The 13,789-nt window shown below is 36.5% G+C and overlaps 1 protein-coding gene and 2 pseudogenes across 1 annotated transcript; all 3 read left to right on the top strand.

The window, feature by feature from the left end:
- The first annotated feature begins 500 nt into the window (after positions 1-500).
- Positions 501-2,217, top strand: LOC140836813 (uncharacterized). The gene has a single exon (XM_073202630.1). The coding sequence runs from the start codon at positions 647-649 to the stop codon at positions 1,631-1,633; it is 987 nt and encodes a 328-aa protein (XP_073058731.1). The 5' UTR covers positions 501-646; the 3' UTR covers positions 1,634-2,217.
- A 2,757-nt stretch (positions 2,218-4,974) lies between these two features.
- Positions 4,975-8,951, top strand: LOC140836812 (chromatin remodeling protein EBS-like; annotated as a pseudogene).
- Positions 8,952-11,661: 2,710 nt separating this feature from the next.
- LOC140837419 (subtilisin-like protease SBT2.4) lies at positions 11,662-13,563 on the top strand (annotated as a pseudogene).
- The last annotated feature ends 226 nt before the right edge of the window (positions 13,564-13,789 follow it).

The raw sequence follows: 13,789 nt of genomic DNA, 5'->3' as shown, positions 1-13,789 counted from the left end.
TTACTCTCGAAAAGTCTCAATCAACTTTTTAAGCACAGGTCTACAAGAAAACGAATGAACCATGTAAACGACTAAAACGACTTGTTAAAATCCAAAAAGATATTAATTTGATTTGGCTATTTTTTCGAAGACAAGATTTGATGTACTACTTCGTGTATTTTTTTATGAGATGTGTTATTTGAAAATTGAGTGAGTCTCATGTGAGACTGTCTCACAGATCATAATCTGTGAGACGGATCAACTCTACCCATATTCACAATAAAAAGTAATACTTTTAGCATAAAAGGTAATTTTTTCCATGAGTGACCCAAATAAGAGATCCGTCTCACAAATACGATCCGTGAGACCGTCTCACACAAGTTTTTGCCTTGAATATTTTCATTCAATTATTTCGATTCAAATAATATAATTTTATTTTAAAAAATTCAATTATTAATTCTATATCTATATATATCTATAATATCTATATCACTTTCCACTTCTTCTTTTTTTTTTAAAATAAAATTATTTATGTATGGACTCTCCCCACCACCTCTTTCCTCTAATCTTCGTAAACATCAAAGAGCTCTCAGCATGTATAATTTCACCATTATAGCTTATGCTTAAGCCGTAAAGGTAAGTACAGAGAGAGCTATTTTCAAGAAAAATGGAAGAACCAGAGTCCCCCCTTCAAATTCTTACACCATATTGTGGCGGTGGAAGAAAATGCAGTAATCCAAACTCACCTGAATTCGAGTTTCGGATGATTCGAAACCCATCTTTTCCACAGCCTAATCTCCTCTCTGCCGATGAACTCTTCTATGATGGATTCCTCCTCCCCCTACACAAGATTAACCTCTCCAACGTGCCTCCACCTCCGCCGCCGCGTCAGGACATCATTGAAGCATCTGAACACGGGGAAGAATCTTCGAATGTTGAATCGTCTGAGTTGTCAGCATCTCCTAGGTTGACTTCTTCGAAACGTTGGATGGATATATTCAAGAAAAGCTCACGCTCATCGACTACTGCTAGCACAGATGGTAATGGCAAAAGGAAGGGTATCGATGATTGCAGTAAGGAGAAGAGGAGAGAGAAGAATAATGCTGTTAGCGCGAGTAATGGGTTCAGTGCTTCGGAGCTAAACATAAACCTTTGGCCGTTCCCAAGGAGTAGGTCCGCCGGGAACGACGGGACCAGGCCTCGACCTGCTGCAGCGGCTCGGAAAGTGAGTAGCGCTCCGTGCTCCCGGAGTAACTCAGCAGGCGAGTCAAAGTCCAGGAAGTGGCCCAGTAGCCCTAGCAGAGCCGCTGGTGTTCACTTGGGGAGGAGCAGTCCTGTTTGGCAGGCTCGCCGCGGTGGATCTGGTGGCGGCGTCGCAGTAAGTGAGCGGAGTTCAGACGCATTCCTGAAGAGTGCTCGAAAGGGTATCAGAAAAGACGGGAATGACAGTCGCCGGAAGACACAAGCCGCCGGGTCTGTCAGCGAAGGTCCTATGTATATCGACTACCGGCATCATCTAAGCTGCAGAAGTGACGATAACAGCGCTCACGACGGCGGCGGCGGCGGCGGCATATCTGGTGAAGGGGTACGTGGCAATAATTTATTCAACATCCGAAGCCTCTTTACCAAGAAGTCTAATTCAGTATCGATATAATATATACTATTTTATTAGCATACTAAAGGATATCACTGTGTTTGCTCATATCGTTTTCCACTCATAGCGAGCGGCTCTAATTTCAAAATAGTGATTTTCTAAATATTTCTTATTATTTTATTTACAAACAACAACCCATTTATTTCACAAAATGTTTATTAACAAATTCAGCAATATATCAATTCATTAATTTAAATATTTAATAATAAAAAATTATTGACTTTAATACAATGTTGTATCGTCATCTACCATGTTCATTAATAAATTTATAATTATATAATTTATAAAATAATGTAATTATCATCTCTCTAATTAAATCATTTATTGTTCCTTACTTCCTTTTAAAAAAAAAATAATTTTCACATTTTATATGTGATTGATTAAATTTAATTTTCATATTTTATTAGTACCCCATGCTAAAAATAGCATCCGGCTTGGAAGTTACAATTTTCATTTTTTTTATAGTAACCAGTCGGAAAAAAATGATATTTTGAATTTATTAGAAAATGTTCAAGCAACAAATATTCCAAGTAAAATGATATAAAAACAACATGATTAGCATAGTTTGCGGATAATATTATAGCGCTCACGTACAAAGTGGCAACAAAATATAGAAGAGATCTTGAATTCAATGATGATGACGTTAATTTATGTGTACTTTATTAGTAATTATTTGTAAATTGTATTCACTAATATTTTGGAGTGTATTGAGAAAATATATGAGTTGATCTAATTGTTTGCAAACCATATTAGTTAGATCAATCATATTACACAAACTTTGTTCGACATGTTCGTTTGAAAAAAATATTGATAAGAAAAATCGAATTTCTATCTATTGGCTAAGCTATCTGTTCTATTAGCTCGAACATATGATCTATATTTTTATGATATTAAAAAGGGTAGCAACAAATAATTTTTTTGGAGAAGACACGTCACATGACCAATCGTGTCAGAGCTGACCAATAAATATTGACAAAAACTTGTGTGAGACAGTCTTATTGGTCGTATTTTGTGAGACAGTTCTCTTATTTGAGTTATCCATGAAAAAATATTACTTTTTATGCTAAGAGTAATATTTTTTATTGTGAATATCAGTAGGATTGACTCGTCTCACAGATAAAGATTCGTGAGTCCGTCTTACAAGAGACCTACTCATAAATATTTTGCTCCATCTGTCTCATTTATATATGTTTGTGCATGTTTTCACACAGATTAAGAAAAAAGTTTAGGAACTATCTAACTCCAAAATTTTCCACTGCCTAAACGTTACAATTAAACTCCAAATTATCAGATTTTCACCGTTTAAAATTGGCAATGAAACACAACAGATTTCCACCTCCAACAAATTTTTGCAATGTTAAAAACATTAATGAAGTAATCCAAGAAATTCCACAGCCAAAAACAAATTAATTAATTGGATTTTTAAATTTTTCAATGATAAGTGCACCAAATGTTTCCTGCTTGTTGGTAAATTTAATAGCCTTGTCCTTTTTATTGAGTTGAAACTATAAATATAGCCATCATATTTTTGCTTGGAGATTCAAATGGCTTGTAAGAGATGAAGATGTAATAATATGTAATGGCCAAATATAAGTTCATGAGCATGAATATTTATTTATTTATTTTTTTTAATCATATTTTCGCGTAAATGAGGACAAATTAATAAATATTTTTTTACCATATTTTCAACACTAACTAATAAATATGATAAATTAATACTTTTCCATTTTCAGAACAAATTAATAATTTTAAAAGCAAATTGAATAGAGGTAGGTTGGTAAAAAAAAAGTAGGGAAAACAATACTAAATATAAAAACTGCATTATATAATGAGTGAGTAGGAAGGAGTAATAAATTAGACAAAAACTTGTGTGAGACGGTTTTATTGGTCGTATTTTGTCATACAGATCTCTTATTTGAGTCATTCATAAAAAAATATTACTTTTTATGCTAAAAGTATCACTTTTTACTGTGAATATCAGTAAAGTTGACTCGTCTCACAGATAAAGATTCGTGAGATTCTCACAAGAGACTTATTCATTAAATTAAAGGTCAACAACGATTTTACTGTTACACGTGCTTTTGTTCTGTTTTTTTTTTTTTGTATGCGCGCGCGCGTTAAACTTAAATTAATCCTGTATTATAAAAAGAACTCTCTATCCATTAAACTTCCAATTTCAAGTGTTCCCGATTGGACTCGATGGGCCTTATCGGTTCTTGGACTCTTTGGGATTTCCAAAATTTCAGTCATGGAGTGGGCTACGGCCCAGTATCTTAAAAGATACTGATATTTTGAGAAAGTGTCGTTTCAACTAGTCTCCCTCCACTTGATTCTACTTGGAGTGAGATTCACAGATTTTAACTTCTTATTTGTTTTCATGCATATGTATGTATACATGCTGCGGAAAAAAAAACTAGCTCACCAGTTCGGATTGCAGGCTGCAACTCGTTTGTGTTATGATTTAGTTAGGACAATATTGTCTCAATTGGCGACTCGAATGTTTTCCGGTATGAAATTGGATTCCGGCGATGACCTGACTGATCTAGGTTACATATAGATTCCATGTAGAGTAAGTCTCTTGTGAGACGGTCTCACAAATCTTTATATGTGAGACGGGTCAACCCTACTGATAATCACGATTAAAAATAATACTCTTAGCATAAAAAATAATACTTTTTCATGGATGACCCAAATAAAAGATCTATCAAACAAAATACGACCCGTAAGACCATCTCACAAACGTTTTTGTCTTATTTTATATAAATAAGTTAACCACCATGGAAACATTGGGTTCTCTGTATATCATGTTGTAGAAAACTATATATATACATACATCTTATTGCATAAAGTACATCCAAAAAGTACTCTAAAATTGAAAAATATTATTATGAATGTGATTGAAACATAAACTATTGTATGTCTATTTTAATTTATATTTATTATATAATATTCACCAATTTTTAATAACTCGAAGTTCGATCACATGTTGTCTAAAACACATGTATCATAAAAAATAATTGATAGTGAATTTAACTATCAAGTTTTTTTTTTAATAAAAGAAACACATGAAATTCATTTTATTTTTTAATTAATTTTTTTTGAGTTAAGAGAAAATTATTGTAATTAAATATCGAATTCAAAATCTCGTTTCAAACTTATTTTTTTCGAAATTTAATTCAATGTGTGGCTCAGGTTCCGGTCCCCGTGGTTCAAAATCATAGGGACCCAACGCGAAATTGTACAGTCGAGAACAGCTGAAATGTGAAAAACTCTTAATTACAGATCAGCAAACATAAACCGTGATTAGTGATACGTAAAAACACCAATAATTTCCATATAAATACCAACGGCATTGCTCTCCACCAGTAAAATAGCTCTAGGGTTCGTTTTACTGCAAACATTTTCTAGAATAATCTAGGGTTTCTATGTGTATCCTCCATTTTTCGTCGAAATCTAAGACCACTGTTACACTCTGTACCTTCATTTTCTACGTATTCCTTCAAATTTCACCATAAAACCCTGCTTATCTGTATATATTGACGAAGATATTCGCGACCGATCGCTGTGCAGGGAAGGCGAAGTTCGTTGCGGTGTTCGATCTACCCTTGGATATTTGAGGAAAAGAGATTTATTTGATTTATCATCCATGGCGAAAACAAGACCTGGTAAAAGAGATTTGGATTCTTACACCATTAGAGGAACCAACAAAGTTGTCATAGGTAATGAGGGCGTTATTTTGTGTCTAATTTATCGATGAGGTGGTAGATTTACTAGCATTTATTTTGCCTTTGAAGGCTTTTTAATAAGTGAAGTGAATTTGTGTTTGTCAGTGGTATCAAAGAGCTGAGAAGTTCGTTTTGTGCATGCATGTTTATGACTGTATAGAGTTTCAACATTAGGCAGTTGGGCATTTGGGATTTGATTATTTGTAGCTAAATGAAATGAAAAACATGTTGGTATAGACTTGTGGACTTGTCGGGTGGGGTTTTTGGTTGTTTTGAAGCGTCGATGTTCTCTTAGGTCGACGATGAAGAGCCATAATTGAATATTTATGCGCACAAAGGTTGGTGGCATGAATATTTATTGCTGTCAGCTCTGGGTTCGGTTCCATGGAAAACTAAAGTTAACCTTTTGGTACCGCCAGAAAGAATATTTCTTCTTCTTTTGTCCACATTTCCAAAATATTTTTATTGCATATACAAGTTCGATATTCTCTGTCCAGTTTAAAGATATTGTACATCTAGTTGTTATGCTTAAAAAATACTTCTTTCCATTGTTTTAGTGAGTTTTTTATTTTGTTGTGATGTGAGCGATGTAAATTTTATTTTGATTTTTTTTTTCCTGAAGTTGGGGATTGTGTCTTGATGCGACCATCAGAAAACAACTCTGCCCCTTATGTGGCGCGGGTGGAAAAGATTGAGGCAGATAACCGTAACAATTTGAGGGTTCGAGTGAGGTGGTACTACAGGCCAGAGGAATCAGTAGGTGGGCGGAGACAATTCCATGGATCAAAGGAGTTATTCTTGTCAGATCACTATGATGTTCAGAGTGCTGACACCATTGAGGGGAAATGCATCATTCACACTTTCAAAGATTATACTAAGCTGGAGAATGTCAGGCCCGAGGATTTTTTTTGCCGATTTGAGTATAAACCTTCCACTGGAGCTTTCCTCCCTGATCGTGTTGCAGTGTGAGTGATGTGTTAGTTATGAATTTATCTTGCATGATTGATTCTCATAGCGCTGAAATCTGAGACTCTGAATGTTGTTCTTGGTGTTGCATTTCAAAGGTATTGCAACTGTGAGATGCCATATAATCCGGATGATCTGATGATACAATGTGAGGAATGCAAAGACTGGTAGGACCATTTCTTCTTCCTCCACTAATTTTCACTCCTGAGAATGCAAACATTTCACTTAATCCACAAGCTTCCTTCATGATTTTGCTACTTGAGACATGGACCATCTATTGCAAATAGTAATAGAGAAGATGGAGAAATTTATAGAAAGCTCGTTTTTTCTATTTTACGAACATCCATTATGGGTGCATTGTTCTTTTTGCTCGATCAACAGTTTAACTAAGCTAGTACTAGAAATGTGCAAATGTTTGTTGCAAAGAACTTCTAGAAGAAATTGATTTCCAGATGGTTTAGCAATTGCTAAGATTCTTTCAGTTTGCCAGCATGAAAGCTGATTGTCCATGCCAGATTTTCTTTCAAAGGTATGTCTTTCTACAATGCACATGTGTCATGCCCGTGACATTAATGGATATTGAACTTTAAATTAAACCCACAGGCGCATGAGTAGATGCCTATTTCTTATTCTTTAATTGCTATCTATAGTTACATGATAAGCTGATGGCTAAAAATTGTTCTTCATCTCATTTATGATACATGCTCATGTCTTAAGCTAAGATATAGAAACGTGGAAACAATGGGGTTGAAAATGGCTGGTGAGCTTGTTTGACCCAAGGGGATTATATATCAGTGGAAAGGGACTGAAATGTATGGATTTAGGCCACTAAAAATGCGTTTATAGTTAATTCTGTAGTTCCATCGATAAAATTTTTGGTAAGTTACCTGTGTTATCTGATATTTCATTTTAAGTTTCATCCTTTTTGGTCCCTAGGTATCATCCTGCTTGTGTGGGTATGACAATAGAACAAGCAAAGCAAATGGATCAATTTGTTTGCTCTGAACACTCAGTTGATGAAGATGTTAAGAAGCCTAATGACTTCCACATTCACAAATGGCAAGGTGCATCTAATATTACTCACTGCTGCGTCAATTTCACTTTGGAGTACTTCGTCTCATCCTTATCTTCTTCGATCTGGTGCCACATGAATTCTTAGTGTTGGATTTAGTTTTAAGCTCTTCATTGGGTTCATTTGTAGTTAAAACCAAGTAATTATAGATAATTTCTTTTGGCAGTGGGAGGACTTGGGGTGTGTGTGGGTGGGGTGGGGTTGGGGGGCTGGGGGTGGGGTGTTCTTCTAAGCCGCCTCTGAAACAGACGCCCTTCCTTTCATCTATCCAGCCACCTGCACTTGATACCATTAAGGTTAAATGGGGTACAATGAGAGCTAGAAAGACTCCCCTAAATAGAATATCATCAGGATAAAAGTAGTCCTATTCTCTTCTGAAATGTTATATACTAAGATTATGGACTTAATATCCCTCCTGCTTTTGCCCAGTAATTATAATTCTACTAGCAGGTGAGAAATCGTGAAATGATGGGAGACAGTTCTGGCATTTGAACTAATAATTCTAATACTTTCTACATAGTTTCATCCTTAGGATGCTGGATCTATTAAGAACGGTAAATTTGTGATTCGTGTTTCTTGTTGAATCTTTGCATTATATTTTTTCAGCGACTTCCTTATCGTTTCTGGCCATCACTCTATTTAAAGATGGTGAAATCTAATGTCAGTAAATACCACATGATTATTGCTGTTTTAACTGATTTTACCTTCTGGTATGCATTTATTTATTTAAAATTATCGATACAGTTAGTTAGATTGATCTGCTAAATTAGGTAGCACTCTGATGCAGCATCTGTGCCATCAAAAGTTTGTGTGTCCTTTGTTATGAATATGTTGTTGGCCTGGGCAAAACAAAGCAAATCAAGTTGATACTCCCAACAAAATTTCCACCTTAAGTCACTTGGAATAAATTTTTGTACCAAAATTGGTAATTTTTGGATCTGGATTAGACCTATTAGCCTATGCTTGAATATCCGTCTATATTATTAGTGGTATGACCTTACCTCTGTACAAATGCATCATGCTCAGTTGCTCACCACTCATATGAGTTGTTTACTCGCACAATATTGTAGCAGCAATCACAAATCACAATTGTTTCTGCTGGTCGTGATCGTGATAATTGTGGTACCAACAGGGAATTACTGTTTACTACTGAAGGCATTTCCCTTTTGCGCACACATGAAAACTTTCTTTTCCAATCATGGTACCTTCTGCATTTTCGCATGGGATGAGATCACCAATATTACATCAGAATAACTACTCGTTTCTGTGGATATGTTTCGTTGCTGAACTCTGAACATAGGTCTGATATTCTACAGGCAGAGACCAAGCGCCAGAAGACATAATCCTTCATAATTAGGCGACTGCAGGAAGGGCGCCAGGATTCTTGCATGAACTCTGCTGATGTTTTGTGCATTTTAAAGGGTGGAGAACCACATCTATGTCAAGACTAATCCTCTTAGTGTACTCTTAATGTATGTGTATTAATTAGCTTTAGAACTTGACTAAATAGTCGTGTTGAAAAATTTAACACACACATTCTTCTTTTTTAATTTAATGTTGAATTTTTCTTTGAATACTTCTTTCTGCGGTTATCAGTTCAATCTGTTTGATCTTGGTAGTCCTGTCCTGGTTTTCCGGCGTTGACCTAATTTACGTGTGATACAGGTATAACCTAACCTACTCATGATACGTAGCATTGAACTAAGGAGTAAAACTCCTTAATTAACTACAATATCATCCATCATTCATGTTCGTCGTTTAGACTAATTATTTCTTGTATATCCTAATGTACAAACCTTCCATCGACATCTGTATATTACTCAACTTTAAGAACTAAATCACTTAGAACTCTTTAATGGGTTTATTTTGTTGAAGAATAAATGGTAAACAAATATTCAATCAGATGCAAGAAAAACGGAGAGGTAAATAAGCACTTGTTGAAGGGACCGACCGTTTGTGCCAGAAATTTGAAAGCATTCAATAATACGATATAATGGATTTCTCACAAACTAACCGGTTCGAATGTGAAACGGACCCGTATTTTTGTGAAAGCACATTATCCAGGTGAGTCAGTGCCAGTTCTTAACAAGGTTGTTTGGTCCAAACGCAACTATTTCTTCACCTATATTTGTATTTTTCTTGAGGAAAAGCCAAGAATGCAGTAGCTTTACTCACACCAATTATGTGGCTGGATACTTATTGTTTGCTTGCTTGGCTTGTAATGAGAGCGTTTTCCTGCACTAAATTTCCTTATAAACGAAATCCTGAGACCATTGATCTCTTCCAACATTTGTTCACCATGAAAGAAGTGATATAGATATGTTGTGCCAAAGAAGCATAGAGTACAACTTCTGGTATTCTGTCATAATTTCATGCGTGTCTGAAGAACGAGACATCTATTTGCTTTTAATGGATGGTGAACCAGTTGCATTTCATTGAGCTGTAGAGCAGGATTATAAAGTAGGCAAAAGAACTGTTTATGACAGGAAATTGAAAATTAGATACATTAATGAACCCTTGAAAATAGATTTATGGGTTTCACTATAATTTTTTAAAACTGTAAGTTTCCCATTAAAAACGCACTGTAACGTCCTGCCCGTGTTGGTTAAATTAATGGGTTCACTCCTTAATTTAGTGGATTCAAAGGTAAAAAAGGTGATTATCAAAATATTTAATATAATCACTTCTATCGTTCACCGTCAGTGAAGCTTCCATTGCTCGTGCAGAGCACTTGGTGGACTCCCGTGATCAATTTCTGCAAAGAACTCTCGATGAAGGGACCTACAACAAGCTCTGCAGCTTTAAAAACGTCATCAACGGATTCGCAGTGCACACAACCACTTCTCAGGATATAGTTCATCTTATTTTTAATCCCTGCATACCCTTAACACAACCCACTTTAATTTGTTTCACTTTTAGCTTAAATCCAGAGACCTAAAACTTGTATTTTTTGTATGAAAAATGAAGGTAGAGAAGTTCAAGAATTCAGTTGAAGTGAAGCTGGTCGAAAAAGATAGGGGAGCTAAACTAATGACAAGTTATACTCCAGAATTTTTAGGGTTACCAGCAGTTTGGAGTCAAGAAGGACGAAAGAAAAACTGGAGGTGAAGGCATAGTGATTGGTTTCGTGTATACAGGCATAAATCCTTGACACCTCAGCTTGTACGATCCCTTGAATCCCTTCAAATAAAATATTTCTCATTTAATTTTTCTGGAACTTGAGGGAGGCCCTTTATTTCCTGAGACATCTTGCAATGGTGAGATCGTTTCTGCTCGGTTTTTTGATGCTGGGGCAAGAGCGTCGTTGACTCCTCAATGCTTCTGTTGATATTCAGTCACCTTTGATGCAGCTGGACATGGAAGGTATGTATATATCTGATTTTTCTACCTCCACTTTTCTTTTGTCAAGGTCATTGATAAACGATATCGAGGAGTAATACGGGATTGAACTTGAGAACTTAGTCATGGTGGTGTAATAATTTAAAAGTTATAAGAATATCGAATAGAAAATGGGGGCACGAAGTTGCTGCTCACCTCTCGTTAAACTATATGCATGCATGCAACGGCCTTTACGTGTTTTTGTTTTGCAGTCACGTCGCTTCAACTGCAGCTGGGAATTTTGGAGTCCCGGTGGTTGTGGATGGATTCTTTCACGGTAGAGCCAGTGGAATGGCTCCAAGAGCAAGGTCATTTTAGGAATTCTCGGAGAGTTTTATCTAGCTTTTTACCCCCCACCCCACCCAGTGAAATTAAAGCTTACATAAATTAATTGTAATTGACACTCTGGATGGATAACTAAGACGATGGATTTTTTCTTCTTTCTCGTTCTTTCTTTTTTTTTTTTTGTTTTCGTTTTTGTTTTTTGTTTAATATGATTGCTGTTTATAAAGCTGTTTATAAAACTGTTTATTCAACGGTGGGAACTTTAACAGATGTATTAGCAGCAATTGATCAAGTAAGCACCTTCTTCTTGTTCTTCCGTTAAGTTTTCTCAAAGAATTCCACTCATGAAGAAGAGAGTTTTGGCTGGATTCTTTGGTAGGGAGAGAGGAATGGCTTCAACGTCAAGTTGCAAGCCACGCTACGATTGTTTTAGTTACCACCTGTGGTTCGTGAGTGACACTAGACATTACGTGCTGCAATAATTCGTGCCTTGTCATATAATATATTTACTAGAAACAAATACACGGTAAAAATATCATAAGATAGTAAAAGTATGCGTAAAAAAAATTTAGTTAGAATGTCAATCTCGAATAGAGAATGAGATGGGTTTCACTCCGTTGCAGGCGATATTTGATGGGGTGGATATCTTAACACTGTCCGTAGGACCAGATGTACCACCTCAAGGCACACTCACATCCATGGGCATGATTGAATTATTCATGTTGTATGCACACAAGGCCGGAGTTCTCGTTGTTCAGGCAGCAGGCAATCAAGGTCCGGGTCCTTACTCCATCGTCTCATACAGCCCTTGGGTCGTTAGTGTTGCCGCTTGCACAACAGACAGAACTTCCCCTGGGACTCTTGTCCTTGGCAATGGTGAAAGGTGTAGTGGGTGGTGATCGTGTTCTCGTAATATTAGCAATTCGATTGATTTTCTTTAATCCTACAACTGTCCAAACCTTATGATTTGATCATTGTGTCGCACAAGTACTAGATCCCATAGGACACCATTTGCAATTATTACCTCCTGAAAACATATACAATTCACATTTAGAAAATCCAGATTTTGTACCACACGTCCAAGTTTCGGAAGTGGCTTGCTTCAGTATAAGTTGGTTCTGGCCAAAGATGCACTCAAGGTGAATGGAAAGTTTCCTATGACTCCTCGGTATGTAGAGGAATGCCAATATCCAGAGGCATTGGATCCTATAGTGGTGCAAGGCAGTGTGGTGATCTGCACGTTTTCAGCTGGTTTCTACCACAATTCTTCAACTCTAGAAGCCATTATTGAAATAGCAAAGGTTATTGGATTTATGGGATTTGTCCTTGTTGCAAATCCGAGTTATGGAGACTTTATAGCTCAGCCTATTCCCTTCTCGGTTCCTGGCGTACTAATCCCACGAATAACTGATTCTAAGGTATATGTTTACATGAACCACCAGTTAAACTAGCAGAAACAGGCAATCAAGAAAGTTCGGACTTGGGAAATATTTGCCTCACCTTTTGTTTGTTATGGATTATATCTCGATATCATGAGCAGCAGACTCAAAGAGACGATAAAGGGCATGGTATAAGATACAGTGGTAGGGCAGCCATAAGTGAGGGAAGAATTGCTACAGTAGATACCATAAGTGAGGGAAGAATTCGCTACTTACATGGAAAGAGCGCCAGTCGTGAGTAGATTCTCTTCAAGAGGTCCTGATTATATGGACCAAAGAAAGAACCCTTTGGATGTGCTTAAGCCAGATATTTTAGCTCCAGATAACCAAATTTGGGCAGCTTGGAGCCCTACGAGTGTTCAGAATCCTATCCTATCAGGTATTTTTTTATACAAAACTGTTGCTCAAAATCCTTACCAAGAATCTTCAAAAATGTCAAGTCCCCTGTAATCTAATACTACATTTTCAGGCAAAAGTTTTGCTCTAATACCAGGAACGAGTATGGCAACTCCCCACATTGCAGGCATAGCTGCACTAATTAAGGAAAAAATCCGGCATGGACTCCTTCCATGATTGCTTCGGCCATGTCCACCACTGCCATTAAGCGCGATAACAGAGGGGATCCAATAATGGCTGAAGGTTTTACCTCCTACATGTTACATCCAGCCGCACCATTTGGTTCTGGAGCCGGCCTAGTTAATCCCATTCGCACCGTGGACCCAGGACTGGTCTTTGCCACTGGTAAATTTTTACTCCATCTTGACCACCTTCCACTGATTTCTTTTCCAGTTCGATCTTGTATCTGTATATATTAATAGCATGAATTTAGGATTTGAAGGTTACATTAGTTTTTTGTGCTCTCTTCCAAACACCGATCCACCAGCAGTTAAAATGGCCACTGGAGGCTCATGTGGCCCATGTTTTAGCAACCCGTCTGGCCTGAACCAACCTTCAGTGACAATTACAGCAGTATCTGGAAAACGAACCGTGAATAGAGTCATCAAGAACGTCTCAAGCAAACCAAAGACACACCTTGATTCATATAATTTCTTCAATATATATTAGTACATGATTGTTTGATTTTGATAGAAAACAATTTTGGTGAATTTGTCGATAATATAGGAGCAAAAACAGATATATATATTTTGGTATAAGTGTTTGTAACGTTTTCTCTCGAATTTCTGTGTACACATATATTGGGAACAATTTTTTTTTTTTTTTTGCACTGACTTTCATATTCTTTTTTTTTTTTTGAATACTTGACTTAACTATTCTAACATGTTTATACATG

Source organism: Primulina eburnea, chromosome 7, assembly GCF_022965805.1.
Source record: "Primulina eburnea isolate SZY01 chromosome 7, ASM2296580v1, whole genome shotgun sequence".
NCBI lineage: Eukaryota > Viridiplantae > Streptophyta > Magnoliopsida > Lamiales > Gesneriaceae > Primulina > Primulina eburnea.
The sequence above is the reverse complement of the archived record's forward strand: the minus strand, read 5'-3'. Positions and strand labels throughout refer to the sequence as shown.